This window comes from Patella vulgata, chromosome 5, assembly GCF_932274485.2.
Source record: "Patella vulgata chromosome 5, xgPatVulg1.2, whole genome shotgun sequence".
Taxonomy (NCBI): domain Eukaryota; kingdom Metazoa; phylum Mollusca; class Gastropoda; family Patellidae; genus Patella; species Patella vulgata.
The window spans coordinates 68,926,482-68,942,129 of NC_065883.2; the positions used below are offsets into that span (position 1 = coordinate 68,926,482).

Genomic DNA, 15,648 nt, shown 5'->3' on the forward strand with positions numbered 1-15,648 from the left:
TTTTACCTAATGTCCCTTTAAATGATTTGAACTGAATTGGTATGGAAATAGTCAAACTAAGTATGACAAATGAATATTGTTTGAGTAATTTGGAGAGCCGTGGACGACATCACACCGTTTTATTCAATTCATTGCCTAAACTTAACAACACTAAACACAATTCAGGAGAAAAATGATATGTCACAGGGTTTCGGTGTCTTCTATCACAGTTTTTATGATAGTCAAGTCTCAAGTGGCAATCATGGCTTGTGGACATGGGCCTGTATTGTTATTACCGATCTCGAGAACCATGAATAACTGTTGAATACAGTATGGAGAGTAGGTAATGAACAGTTTAAAAGGTAATCATCAGCTATGATATCTCTACAAAATCACGCTATTTATTGTAAGAAAGACATACAAATGGCGGCGCCCATAGATTCAAATGATAATTAACACCGTTGCTAAGCTAATAATATCCTTCATATTAGAAATGATATTGTATGTATACGAAGCTCGATTTAATCTGTCCATGTGTCGGATTTTTTGATTATTATTTTTTTTTTGTCCGTAGGTATGTAATTTATTATATCGTTAGTTATGGTACAATTCAATATTAGGGTTATTGTGTTGAGTATAAATTATATCAATATATTCATATAAATAAATACTTTTTTGAATGAATCGGAAATTATTGAATATTGCAAAGACAGTATTGTCATTCATTCTGGTCGTTATTTACATTTTTCGGTTAATATCTAATTCTTTATGGTTTTAGGTGGTTGGGTGGTCGAATGGTTAACGCGTGTGCGTTGGATCAGACAATCTGTCATTAAGTCAAGTGGTGTGGTTTCGATTCCCCGCTTGTACGTGACAAGGAGTAGGGTCGCCTGTCCAACCTTGTGGGTTTTCTCCGGGTCCTCCAGTTTTCGCCCCAATTGCTAAAGACCCCATCTCGTAATTATTGACATAAAAGTTAACCATATGTTAGTATCCCGAAATGACCTAGTTTGTGTCGAGTGGACGTGTTAAACTCTCTCTCTCTCTCTCTCTCTCTCTCTCTCTCTCTCTCTCTCTCGTTCGCTCTTCTGAGAGAGAGAGAGAGAGAGAGAATCTTGTTCATAATATAAGACTATAAGACACCGAAAACGTCTAAGACCGATTAGTAAGCCAATCATTAAGCGCCATATATAACAATGCTTTAAATTTCAGAATTTCTTATTCATCGAGTGCTTTGTATTCTTTTCAGGGAAAGTATTATACGCCTTATGACGCCGCTCTTGCTAAAAATAACAAGGAAGCGGCGGAATACATCAGAACAAAAGGCGGGAAAACTGGCATTTCTATTACACATCACTCTGCTCGTGTCATACAGAGAAACTTCCGCCATAAATATGGCCGCCCAAAGAGTTCCAGGCCCCGTTCTAGGTCGCCTGGTTTAGACGGACGGAGAAAGTCTAGTGTTGGATCTCCGTACCAAGGTGAACGTCGATCGTCGCATCGACCCGGAAGTGGAGAGAATGTGTCACCCATGCGTAAAAATACTTTAAGACCGGAAGACAATAAAATGGGTTCAAGTGCTAGCAAAGATGACAACTCTAGAAAAATTAGCAACGACAGTATTGATTCTGTGACCGAACCAAAACCAAAGAAGACGTCACGTCAGAATAAGTTAATCGAGGAGGTACAAGCTAGTGTTCGTCGATATGAAGCAGAACGGAAATATATACGTCAACTGCACCAGATGCGACGTGCGCAGTTGTACATGAGTCCGATGTATGACGTAGGTTTATATAAACATATGCAGGGCGATACGGAGAGATCGGCGACGGCAGCTGGTAATAAGGAAGGCGAGGAGAGTTCGTTAAAATCTTTATCTCAGTGGGATGAATATGTTGAAGGTAAGCTCATTCTTAACGCCATTGATCGCCATTTGCCTTTTTCGGAGACAATGTCTATGAAATGAAATGGGTTTAACGTTCTACTGTTATGCTCCGACTGGGCTAATGAAGACGGGTATACGCCACACAATGTGCTATAAGAGAAAGTTTGCCCGGGCAGCGGCACTATGGTCTACGCTTATATCGAATTCCAACAGCCAAGGGGTCTTTTACGTGCATGCGAATGTATACACGGGACCTCGGTTTTTCATACCATCCGAATGACTAGACATCCTGCAACACTGACAAGTGGAAACCACGTTGGAAAATCCCGATGAACTTTCTCGGCCAATGAAGGGATCGAACACGTGACCTCCAGGCTAGCGAGCCAGCGTCTTACTCACTTAGCCACGGTGGCTCCCCAAAAGACAATGTCTAAGTTAAAACGGAAAATTCAATCTACGGTCCAACCGACAGGGTGTTTTTTTTGTTAAATATTGCCCAAAGTGTAATTGTCACAAACAAAACACATTTGTCGTTGCTTGTCCATAACGTTTTCATTTTTTTTTTATGAAATCATTAAAGCCGTTTTTGTCACAATTTCAATAACTTTTCCATTTTTTATGAAATCAATTAAAGATGCATTATGTAGGCTAAGATTTAAAAAAAGAGCAGACAGTTCTCGCTATAATATTTAAACAATAGTTAATGAAACATTTGTATATTGGAAATTTCATTTAACTTACTTTATTCTGGGGGAATGACATAATATCTTTCCTTGTTGGAATGTTTTAGCAATACTTTGGGCGATATTGATCAAAATACTCTCTTATCGGTCCTTGTCGGATCCTCGGTATCCCCAATGGTTTCATACCGTGCTGTGGATATTCTGCTTTGTTTAAATGGGTGTTCCGCTTTGTTTAAGTGAGTGTTCTGCTTTGTTTGAATGGATGTTCTACTTTGCTTTGCTTAAATTGGTGTTCTGCTTTGTTTTCAGATCAATGTAAGTTTGTTTCACATATACACGAAGACAAGAAACCATCATATCGCAGAGTTCAAAGCGCTGCTCAGGTAAGGTTTATCAGATTATTTTGTGTTTGCTAGGGCGACGAATTTTCATCCTATTCCAAATGTGTACACGGTTGTACACCAACCACACCTTGACACAAACTAGGTCATTCCGGTTTAATTTTATTTCAATAATTCGCTTGCGCGTAAGGGTCTTTAGCAGTGGGAGGAAACCGGAGGACCCGGAGAAAACCCACGAGGTTGGACATGCGACCCTACTCCTTGTCACGTACAACCGGTTAATCGAAACCACACCACTTGCCTCAATGACAGACCTTATGATACAAAGCGCATGCGTTAACATCCGGCCACCTCCCCCCTCCCCCCAAATACAGAAGAGGTATTGGTTACAAGACGGCTGACACAATGTAATTTGTGTACCAGGAACTGTTACCCGGCGCTGCTCGTCCTGTTCTTCTAGGGAACGAAGCGCTTCCAAAGAAGCCCAATTCATGCGACATGAAACTCGACATGCTTGTTCCTTCGTCAGTTGATATACATCACATTTCCAAGATGGCTGCAATGACTTCTCAGTTATTGGCCAATTTGTTAAAGAACCTCAAGCCACGCCACTGTATTTACATCTTAAATTTTAAACAATAAAGATTTTATTTTCCAGCGACAACACAAAAAATTGCAATCAGAAATCAACACTGCCAAGAAACAAACAGATGAACGGTGTGAAAAGAGGCGAAAACAGGCTCAAAAACAAGAAGTAAGCCATTTTATATTATAATCTTTTTCTGGTCCGATTCTAAAATACCGAACAATAATCGTGTCTGCTTTCGATGTGTTTCGGGAATTTTAGAAAAATAGAATCTCATCAAATAGCAACAGCTAGAAAGAAATCAGTTCTATAAGTCCGCGATAAGAGCAGAAATGAAATGAAATGAGGTTTAACTTCCTACTGTTCTGCTCCGAACTGGGCTAATGAAGACGGGCATACGCCATACAGTATGCTATGAGGGACATTTTGCCCGGACAGCGGCACTACGGCCTACTCTTATATCGAATTCAAACTGTCAAGGGATCCTTTACGTGCACGCCAATGTGTACACGGGACCTCGGTTTTTCGTCCCATCCGAACGACTAGACAGCGCTAGATCGACACGTTTCGTGGCCGTCATATGCTTCAAGTCGCTCAAGTTGACTCAGAGTGAAATAATTTGACTGAAATTTTCAAAATATTCTCTTTTCATTATCTAATTTTCAAGTTTTATAGCGCGAATTGTCAGCTCTTTATTTAATCTTTCCTAATGCCACTTTATCATAGGTAGGCTACTTAGTTTACCTATTTCAGGACACGATCCAAAGAGCTGCAATTTAGCATCCTATTCCACGATGGCTGCTAATTAGAGGTGGAGGTCCATTGTTGTAGGACGGAGGGCCTGGCAAGGGACAACGTATAGTCGTTCGGATGGGACAAAAACCGAGGTCCCGTGTACACATTGGCGTGCACGTAAAAGAACCCTTGACAGTTGGATTTCGAAATAAGAGTAGGCCGTAGTGCCGCTGTCCGGGCAAAAGTTCCCCCATAGTACACTGTATGGCGTATGCGCGTCTTCATTTCATTTTCTAATTAGACCTCGATCTAAACGCGGTCAGATCTAAAAACAAAATAGTATAAACCATATTTCAATCACGAGTTATTTGCCCCTGAGTTAGAAATTGGAATCAGACCGGTTATTTATTAATCTCGCTTACGAACATGGACATATACTTACTCATAGCGTAATGTTATTTTTGAAATATTTTCCACGTAACAGGAAAGGGGAACATGCATAGTCTATATCACCCCTCTCCTATATACCCCTGCGACCATTTCAATTATAATTATACCAAATACCAACATTTAGTTCTAGATTTAATTCAAACTGTTTTTATCAATTAATATCTATAGGAAAAGTTGGAAGCTGAAAAGAAGAAAAAGGAAAGAGAAATTGAATTAGCTGTTAAAAGAACGGAGGATATGTATAACAATATTGATAACCAAGCATCGAATATCCTGGAGACAGCTCAAAACTATAATAAAGCTGAACGAGAACGAATCAAAGAAGAGCAGCAAAAACTAAAACCCAAATCAAGTAAATCACCCAGAACAGAACCTAAACAGTAAGTAGCCTTTATTTTTATTTACTGTCTAGGGGTTTCCCCTCTCGTCTCAATGAAGGGACCCACTTACAACGTTAGACAGTCCTTTAGTCTCGGTTACCCAGAACCTCCTAGTCTTCAACGTACGGTATAATTTTTTTTCTGGATGATAGAGACTAACGGGACATTTCACCATATGCGCTTATAAAAATAAAACTTTCTATCCAAAATAGCATTAAGTCTATTACGTTTATATTTACAGCGAGGTAATCAAATTCAGTGGGCAAATAACTCGCCTGAAACCATTCCCCTATCTGTAGGGGAGCCACGGTGGCTAAGTGGTTAAGACGTTTGCTCGCTTGTTCGATCCCTTCATTGGCCGAGAAAGTTCATCGAGATTTTCCGACGTGGTTTCCCCTTGTCAGTGGTGCAGGACGGAGGGCCTGAAGAAAGACAGCTGTCTAGTCGTTCGGATGGTACGAAAAACCGAGGTCCCGTGTACACATTGGAATGCACGTAAAAGATCTCTTGGCAGTTGAAATTCGATATAAAAATCAACAAGTTGATGGTGGCCATTAAAAAGCAGAAGCAGAAGAAGAAGAGTAGGCCATAGTACCGCTGCCCGGACAAAATTTTCCTCATAGCACAGTATCTGGCGTATGCCTGTCTTCATTAACCCCGTCGGAGCAGAACAGTAGAACGCTAACTTCCGTTCATTGTTATGTTTATATCATCAGTCCCATCAATAATCAGCCATGTTTTTTTATGTTAAGTCTAGACTTGTTATGTTTACATCATCAGTCCCATCTATAAATGGCCTTATTTTTTTTATTTTTTTATTTTATTCTAGAGAAAAGATTGTTCAGCTATCCGAGTATGAACAAGCAGAAAAAGAAAGGCGGCATAATTATCGAGAATGGCAGAAGAAAAGATCTGAAGATCTACGCAAAAGACTTTTACATGCATATCGTCCATATTTACCCCATGATCTGTTCTCAGATGATAAACGTAAGATGTCATATTATTACTTTACACGCAAATCGCCTTTATTTACCACGCGATGTTTCTGGGTCGTTATTTACCACGTGGTCTTTTCTCGTACGATCATATTGTTAAAGATATAATAATATCTGTCGAGCAAAATCTATCCTAACCAAATGTTAAAGTCAAAATCCAGTCCTTGGAAGTTGGAGTTCCATATAAGAGTAGGCCGTACGCCGCTGTCCGGGCAAAATTTACTCCATAGCACACTGTATGGCGTATGCCCGTCTTCATTGGCCTGGTCGGAGCAGAATTATACCACATCTCATTTCATTTCATTACAAAATCCCGTGAACGAATTTAAAAAAAAAAAAAAAAAAAAAAACCAGACTAGGACACTTGATGCAATTCTTCAATCTTTTAATGGCAGTTATCTCCCTTTATTTATACTGTTACAACAGAACACGAAATATAAAAAAAGCAGGCATTTATACGTGTTACAAACCTTAAACGAAATATAAAAAAACAACCATACACGCGTTACAAACCGTTCAAAAACAAGCATATCCGTGTTACAACCGTAGACTAACAAGCAATCAACGCATAATTATGTATGACACAAAATACTGTATCTAAATTGATGCTTCACCAGTAACAGTAAGCCCTAAGGTGTTGGGTTTTTTCATCTCAATACAACCCATTTAAATTTGTGTAGTCGCCCAGATGGAACAAAAAACCGAAGTCCCGTGTATACATTGGCATGCACGTAAAAGATACCTTAGCAGTTGGAATTCGATGTAAAAGTAGACCATAATGCCGCTGCCAGGGCAGAATTTCCACACATAGCACACTGTATGGCGTATGTCTGTCTTCATTAGCATGGTATCGGAGCAGAACATTAGAACGTACATTAAACCCATTTCATTTCCTAGACATTGTCTCCGAAAAAGGCAAATTATGGCGTTAAGTATTGATTGACTTTATAGCCATGATAAAGAATGAACTTACCTTCAACATATCCATCCCACTTAGATAAAGATTTTAACGAACTCTCTTCATTTTGAAATTTGCACAACAAGGGTAAAGGTTTAACCATTCTATTATTGATAGGTATAAATTATACACCAGTGATCTATTGACAATCTAACACGAATTGGTTTTTTGTACAAAAATTTGTTTATTTATAATTTCAGGGCCATTTGATATTATTACCAAGTCAACATGTAGTCGCCCGACTACATCCTTCTCGTATAACTCCGTGAGATCCCGCCCGACCTCAACCTTCTCGAAAAAATCACAGAGGGAAACGACGAACGTTATGACGGCATACGGTTCACGTAAAATAGTGATAGAAAACGGTTACAAAGGTAGGGTGGGACAGGATTTACTTTCTTACGAATTCATATACTGGAGCGATGGTAGCGCAGCGAAAAGGGTGCTTGCACACTAACCCGGTGTTGGATGAGACTCCTCCTCGGGATTTTCCAACCTGGTTTCCTCTTGTCTGTGGTGCATGATGAGGGGGGTCTGAGAAGGGAGAGTGTGTGTAGTTGTTCGGATGGGGCAAAAAGGCGAAACCCCACCCTTCCCATGTACTCGTTGGCATACACAGAAGAGAACCATTGAGAGATGATATTCGATGAAGAGTATCCGGCCACTCTCCATGCCAAATTGTCCCCATAGTGTATGCCCATCTCTATTATCCCGGTTGATGCATAGAAGTAAGACGTTAAACTCCATTTCACTTAGGGACATACCGCGACCGGACAAAGTCTTAAGATAGCAGTAAAATTAAAGGTAGTGTGTATCTGATAAACAAACTCAGACTCGATCGTCAGAGAGGGCGAACACGCAAAAAAAGCAACGGAACCTAGATTGTGTCTTATAATAGTCTGATATGTCTTCTTTTTAATTCAAATGTGTGTGTGTGTGGTTGACGGGTAGGGGAGGTTGTACCATAAGGTCTGTCATTGAGTCAACTGGTGTGGTTTCAATTCCCCGGGTTGTATATAACACGGAGTAGGGTTGCCTGTCCAACCTCGTGTATTTTCTCCGGGTCCTCCGGTTTCCTACCACTGCTAAAGACCCCTACAAGCAAGTGAATTATTGAAATAAAATTGAAGTATATGATAGTCTCGTAATGACCTAGTTTGTGTCAAGTGGAGGTTCAACCCCCTCTCTCTCTCTCTCTCTCTCTCTCTCTCTCTCAAATTTAAACAACATCCGTAGTAGTCACAATTAATCAGACCTCCATCCCTCAACATTTGATGCTCGCTTTTTTCTGACCAACGTCCCCAAGCAAAGTCATGGCTACGTCACAAATCTAGTGGGTTTGTTTATTTAGATATTTATGTCTATATTTTAATGTTTTCAGATAATCGATCCACACAAAATGGCAGTGTTAGACCCAGAGATACCTTGGTGTTTCTGCCACCGGAAGAATACGAGGCTAAAGAAAAACAACGAAAACAGCGCGAGCAGGAATACCGAAACCAACAACAAGGACAACAGCATATAGAAACGTGTGCTTAGTTAAAGTTAATAGAGAAAAATGTGCTTAATTACAGTTACTATGGAAACGTGTGCATAGTAACGGTTACTACAAAAACACGTGCTCGCTTACAATATAAATAATCTAACACAAAGATTGTTTCGCCTTTAAATATGCCTGTGACTAGCCAATTGTGGCCTTATATACTTAACTGCCCGGTCACAGTTGATTGTGTAAGCCTTCGATCGATTGCCAAACTGCGACGATCGCCCCCCCCCCTTTTTTTTCGTAAATACAATACCCAGAAACATATGAGTGCTATGTACCAAAAATGGTGGATACATTTTACTGTTACTAACATATTTAACCTCAAGTAATTAAAGCACAATATTATGTTAGAGTTTGATCGTTTTATATCCGTCCAAGTCAATCAGTCGACTACTTATTTTTCGCGATATCACATATGTGACCACAACCAGAAGATAATGTTATTTACAACTAGTAAACTGGTATTTTCTGTATTCACCACGAGTAATAATTACAGCTCGAATTATAATAAGCAGCATATTCTCCATGGCTTTTGTTTGTTTTTTTACGAGCGTACTGCGGAACAGGAACCGACCATGACGTCATCACCACCATCTCGGAATTGTGGTGGCATGTGACAAATCGAAGCGCAGTTGTTCAAGGAACAAGCATGCCAAGTTTTATGTTGATTTTACGTGAATTGGTGGAGCTTCATATTTCGAATAGCGTTGCCACCAAGATGGAGAAAATGGACTGTTTGTTGCCATGCAGTAGGCTAGTCTAGTATGTTTATAGAACACTTGATACCATTTCTCATTTAAACAACTCGGGTTTTTGTTGTATGTGGATATAAGTCAGATATATATAACAAATTATTATAAATAAATAACTGTATAATAGATCATGGGTTGTCGTGTTATGATTAGAATCTGTGGTTGCCATGGAGTTGGGGCCTTGAATTTACAATTATAATGTACAAGGTACTTCAGAAATTATTAATCCAGGGGCGGATCCAGGAATTTTTGCAGGATGGGGGTTGTCTGGTTCCTGCTAAGGAAATTTCACATGATGTAATCGTCGTCTCCAAATTACGTAGGCATACATACACACTGAGCTTTTTAAAGAGTGAAATCCAACACCCTGTTTGACGTCATTTTTTTTCATTATGAATAAATTGGATCACATTGTGATTCACTTGCATTGATGCCACATATGTCTATATAATTATCTTGTGCTTTGAATGCCCATCCCATCCCACAATCTGAGGATAAAGGATAAAGCACACGACCATGACACTTTTCTCATAAAAAGTGTTGATTTACAATTTCTTTCATGTAGCTGAGCAACCCCCCTCCCACTGGGTCCCCCGCTTGTAGAAAATCTAAAAGATTCCTGGCAGTAATAATAATAAATGATCCCACTCTGGTTCGTTGGACAGACGATCCTTCTCCTTGTCACGTACAAACGCTGAATCGAAACCACGCCACGTGTTAACCCTCCCCCACAGGTGGTTCAGACAAAATTGGAGATCTCGGCATCGATTCCGCTGTTTGCGGAGAAGGTACCTCGGGGTTTTCCGTCCCAGTTTTCTCTTGTCAGTGGTGCAGGGCAGAGGACGTAGCAATGCGTATTTCGGATAGGGAGAATAACCGAGGTCCTGTGTATACAACTGGCAGAATAAGAGTAGCACTTGGTGCGACTGCCTGGGCAAAATTTCTTTCAAATTTCATTGCATTAACTCGGTTGATGCAAGAAAGTAAAACATCGAACCCCATTTGGATTTCCTTTGATCGTTACTGGAGATTTAAAGCAAAACAAATTGTGTGAATAATTAACTCCCCACAACACATCGATGATTCGGTCAGGCCGGGTGGGAAGATCAGAAATTTCGAATCAAATGTTACTGTTTGGAGTTTGTTTACAACCAAGCTGTGGCACATGAATAGGTTGGAAAATAACCCTTTGGTGATGTCCTCCCTCCTTGACTAGGGTTAGGGTTGGATGTCACATTTTGGGAATTAACGCCGATGTCTTTACGAATATGACACATTATCTACGACGCATCGGTTTGTTGGGTTGTCGGTGGAAGCCAGTACACGAATTGAAAGTCCCCATATCTACATGTAATTAGGAATAAGACTTTCCTAATAATTCCGGCAAAGGAGTTTCTTTGACAACTATTACAAAAAGTGACCGAAAGGGAATGATAGGTTATAAATACATGTATGCACATTCTATACGCATCACCAAGACCCTAATGTGTTATTAGAGAGGTTCAGATGCGTTACAAGAACGAGGTGAATGTCATCGTCGTTCTCGGAAGACGTGGCGCACTTTCATGGTTCAGAACAATCAGCATTCTTGACAAAACGCGATGGTCAGTTCATCGTGAACAGAGCAAAACCTGGACTGTTTGAAAGTGTCGACAGTGCCTAACAAAGGTTGGTATATTTGAAAGGGATGTCTTTTGGTATAATTATAAAAAAAATGGCCTACAATAGAATTAAGTCATGACGGAATTCCCTAACGACTTCAAAGGGTCCAAGACGTTTTCACGAGCGCGTTCGTCTACCGCCGTGGGGGAAGCCCTCGAGAACTTATTATATAATGACGTGGCATGCAAAAAAGGGAATCCCCTCGTTCCCAATCTCGGGGTGCATCTTAACCTCTCTATTAGCGATAGGCTTGCATTGGTGATCGAATACTTCCTAGATATGCAATCTGATTAAAATACAGATCTATATTTCGTTTCGTTTATTATACTTTCGATGGCCCACACTACATTAAGATCTGACCGGTTGTTGCGATAGGTCACGTCAGAGATCATGCGAACAGCTTTTGACCCTATGACGTCAGACATTTGATTAACCAATCAGCATTGATGTTACTAGTGGATTACCCACAGATCCGTGTAAAACACGCCTCAAGCTCGCCGTAGCAGACCTTTTCATTGGCTAATACCTCACACTATTCAGAGCACGTCAATGATAACAACTCTTCCAGATCATAGTATAGTAAAGACAAGTAAAACGAAATTTTGAACTATAAAAACGAAACGAAATAGGATCTGTGTTTTAATCATATTGTAGATATGTTACCGGGTGTTCTAATCAAAACACTTGTTTATGGGTTTTCTCTTTGTACTCAAGGTTTCCCCACCTCGCCACTGCTAAAGATACCTGCGCACAGTCGCGCCAGACAAATTATTATTGTTATAATGATGCACCACATGTTAGTCCCGAAATGACCTAGTTTTATTGAGGGGACTTTTATCCCCATTTCTTACGGCGCTGCGTGGCTCTCACACCTTGAATAGCAGAAAAGCAGCCTTGTTTACATCACCTGAATTAGCATGTACGTTCTGTTATAAATTGCATTATTATTATCTTAAACTGTTATAGAGAGAGTCAAGTTACGTGGTTTCGATACTCCGCTTGTACGTGGCAAGAAGTAGGGTCGCCTCACTCGCTTTTAAAACCACGTGGGTTTTCTCCGGGTCCTCCAGTTTTCTCCCACAGCGCAAGCAAATTATCTAAATAAAACTGAACCGTATGTTAGTCCCGAAATGACAGTTTGTGCCGAGTGGACGTTAAACCTCTCTCTCTCTCTCTCTCTCTCTCTCTCTCTCTGGTTATAGAGAGAGATAAATGGGGTTTATCGTCCTCTCCTAATGAACGTGAGCAGAGGACACGAAGAAGTTCCACGCAGTTAGACAGGCGACCCTTCTCTCTATATGGGATCGTGGTGTGGGATCGTCGAAACCACGCCACTTGACTTAATGCCAGGCCTTATGATCTGAAGCGCATGTGTTAGACACCATATAGTCCGGGAGCTAGGTGGGTTTTGTTCAACATGGAAGGTGCGGAAGGTTCGGCATGTTAGTGGTGTATGACTGTAAGGAAACCCCAGAAACCCAATTCTTAAGTTGCGCCAGTGGTGGGTGTGGCAGGAGGAGCCACCAATAGTACCCCCCAAAATGGGTTTATTCAACATGGAAGGTACAAGTTCCACTTCAATGGCATTTGATAGAGGAATGTACCCTGAATTAGGAAATATAACTTAAGAATGGGATTTTTGGTGGAAAGGCCACTTAAGAAGAGGTCAAAGGTCACTAATTAGCAATTTTTCGACTTTACTGAAAATGATTTTTCCATTATCTCGTGATCTATTCCAAGTATATTGCACAAAACTACATGGACATTTTTGATAGTGCTAGGAGCAAAAATATGAGACATAAAATAAATGAAGTTTTAGCTAAAAGTATGACATAATCTCAAAAATAACGAAAATATCACTCGAACCCCATCGGTAATTAAAATGTTAATCAACATGAAAGGTGCGAGTGAAAAACCAAGCCTAAATTGTACGGAATGATATCAGAAATCATTATCATCAACTTAAGAATGAAATTTCTGGTGGTCAGTGTACTTAAGAAGAGAATAATGCTGGTCTGCACCGAATGACCCCTAATTAGAAATTTAATTAACATGAAAGGTGCGACATTGGAACAAGGTGTAAATGTAGGGACTGATCATAGGATTCACAACCACTAACTTAAGAATGAATATTTAGGTGGTAAATGAACTTAAGAACAGCAGATGTGACCAATAACCTTAAAAAACCAGTGACAAGCAGTGCAATATGCCCACAATGCTATGTTTCCTCTTCATCTCTGATAGTAACACTGATACATTAATTACCGCCCACTTCCTTCATACCAAGAGTCATTTAAAACATAGATCTATATGTCATGTTAAGGCAACTGTCTTCATCAGAGGCAGCAGTGTCAAAGTCATCATCAGAGGTATCCTGATCAGATTGCTCAATGTTCTCTTCAACCAATGACTCCCGGAGTTCAGGACCATTAAAAGACATGATTTCATTCTGTCCATCTCTCAACTATCTTCTGGCGATGGGTGCTGGGTAATTCCTGATTTATCAGCGCTTTCCGACATCTTTGCGACAAAGATGCCCTTGTCATCTGTAGTGACACTTTTGATTCGCAGGGAGGAATCATATATCATCTGATGAAGGCAGTTGTCTTAACATGACATATAGATCTATGTTTGGCGGTAATTATTGTATCAGTGTTACTATCAGAGATCAAGAGGAAACATAGCATTGTGGGCATATTGCACTGCTTGTCACTGATTTTTTAAGGTTATTGGTCACATCTGCTGTCCTTAAGTTCATTTACCACCTAAATATTCATTCTTAAGTTAGTGGTTGTGAATCCTATGATCAATCCCTACATTTTACACCTTGTTCCAATGTCGCACCTTTCACGTTAATTAATTTCTAATTAGGGGTCATTTGGTGCAGACCAGCATTATTCTCTTCTTAAGTACACTGACCACAATAAATTTCATTCTTAAGTTGATGATAATGATTTCTGATATCATTCCGTACAATTTAGGCTTGGTTTCTCACTCGCACCTTTCATGTTGATTAACATTTTAATTACCGATGGGGTTCGAGTGATATTTTCGTTATTTTTGAGATTATGTCATACTTTTAGCTAAAACTTCATTTTTTTATGTCTCATATTTTGCCCCTAGCACTATCAAAAATGTCCATGTAGTTTTGTGCGATATACTTGGAATAGATCATGAGATAATGGAAAAATCGTTTTCAGTAAAATCGAAAAATTGCTAATTAGTGACCTTTGATCTCTTCTTAAATGGCCATTCCACCAAAAATCCCATTCTTAAGTTATATTTCCTAATTCAGGGCACATTCCTCTATCAAATGCCACTGAAGTGGAACTTGCACCTTCCATGTTGAATAAACCCATTTTGGGGGGTAATATGGGTGGCTCCTCCTACCACACCCACCACTGGCGCAACTTAAGAATTGGGTTTCTGGGGTCTCCTAACCCTGCCATACACCACTAGCATGCCAAATCTTCCGCACCTTCCATGTTGAACAAAACCCACCTAGCTCCCGGACTAATACCCTCACCCTTCCACTTTCAACTGTTATAATTAAAGTACATAAACTTGATCACTGTGCAATTAATGACCTAACAATCTACTAGTTATAAGATTAATAACGGATCAATGAACCTAACAAATTAACATTGATACACAATAGTTAATGACGTAGTAAGCAAGTCCTATACGTGTATAAATTAACCATTGTTATGTGTGAATGGGTTATTATATGAGTATAATCACTGCTCAAAAAGAAATATCTAAATATAGTCACAAAGAGAAGCTGTTTGAATACCGTGTAAATAATAAGCCAGTTATTAGTATGGAATTTACTCTACGGACATGTTGAAACCTCAAATGTATGGAAACATATTTTTGCCAAAAATATATATAATCATCTGTGAATAAAGGAAATAAAATGGGGTTTAACGTCGGGAATTTTTGCACCAACCGGGATAATGAAGACAGGCATATTTTATGAAGAAATTTTGCCAAGAGTAATATGTTATGATCTACTCTTATATTGATTTCCAATTGAGAGAGAGAGAGAGAGAGAGAGAGGGAGAGAGAGAGAGAGATGTGGTTTAACGGCCTCTCGACACAGACTAGGTCATTTCGAGACCAATATATGGTTTAATTTTATTTCAATGATTCGCGTGCGCGTAGGGGTCTTTAACAGTGGGAAGAAACCGGGGGACCCGGAGAAAACCCACGAGGTTGGACAAGCAACCCTACTCCTTGTCACGTACAACCGGGGATTCGAAACCACGCCAATTGACTCAATGGCAGGCCTAATGATGCAGCGCGCACGTGCTAACCATCCCCCCCCCCGATTTCCAATTGAAAGGAAGGGGTAAGAACCGTTTGGAAAATCCAAAGAAAATTTCGATAGTCTGGAGGTCGAGTGTTCGATCCCTGCATTGGAAAAGAAAGTTCATCCAGATTTTCCGGCGTGGTTCCCCCTTGTCAGTGATGCAGGATGGAGGGCCTGACAAGGACAATTGTCTAGTCGTTCGGATGGGACGAAAAACCGAGGTCCCGTGTACACATTGGAGTGCACGTAAAAGATCCCTCGACAGCTGGAATTCGATATAAGAGTAGGCCGTAGTGCCACTGTCTGCAAAATTTCCTTCATACAACACTGCATGGCGTATGCCCATCTTCATTAGCCCAGTTCGGAGCAGAACAGCAGGACGTT

At 40.1% G+C, this 15,648-nt stretch overlaps 1 protein-coding gene across 2 annotated transcripts in view; it reads left to right on the forward strand.

The window, feature by feature from the left end:
- The window catches only part of LOC126821750 (serine/threonine-protein phosphatase 6 regulatory ankyrin repeat subunit B), a 35,370-nt gene extending 25,951 nt beyond the window's left edge, over positions 1 to 9,419 (forward strand). For both annotated transcript variants that reach the window (XM_050550237.2, XM_056101329.1), the window contains exons 11-17: positions 1,229 to 1,880; positions 2,857 to 2,930; positions 3,547 to 3,642; positions 4,828 to 5,039; positions 5,869 to 6,026; positions 7,193 to 7,366; positions 8,374 to 9,419. In XM_050550237.2, the coding sequence (XP_050406194.1) occupies positions 1,229 to 1,880; positions 2,857 to 2,930; positions 3,547 to 3,642; positions 4,828 to 5,039; positions 5,869 to 6,026; positions 7,193 to 7,366; positions 8,374 to 8,531 (1,524 nt within the window). In that variant the 3' untranslated portion in view covers positions 8,532 to 9,419. The remainder of the gene's footprint in view (positions 1 to 1,228; positions 1,881 to 2,856; positions 2,931 to 3,546; positions 3,643 to 4,827; positions 5,040 to 5,868; positions 6,027 to 7,192; positions 7,367 to 8,373) is intronic.
- The last annotated feature ends 6,229 nt before the right edge of the window (positions 9,420 to 15,648 follow it).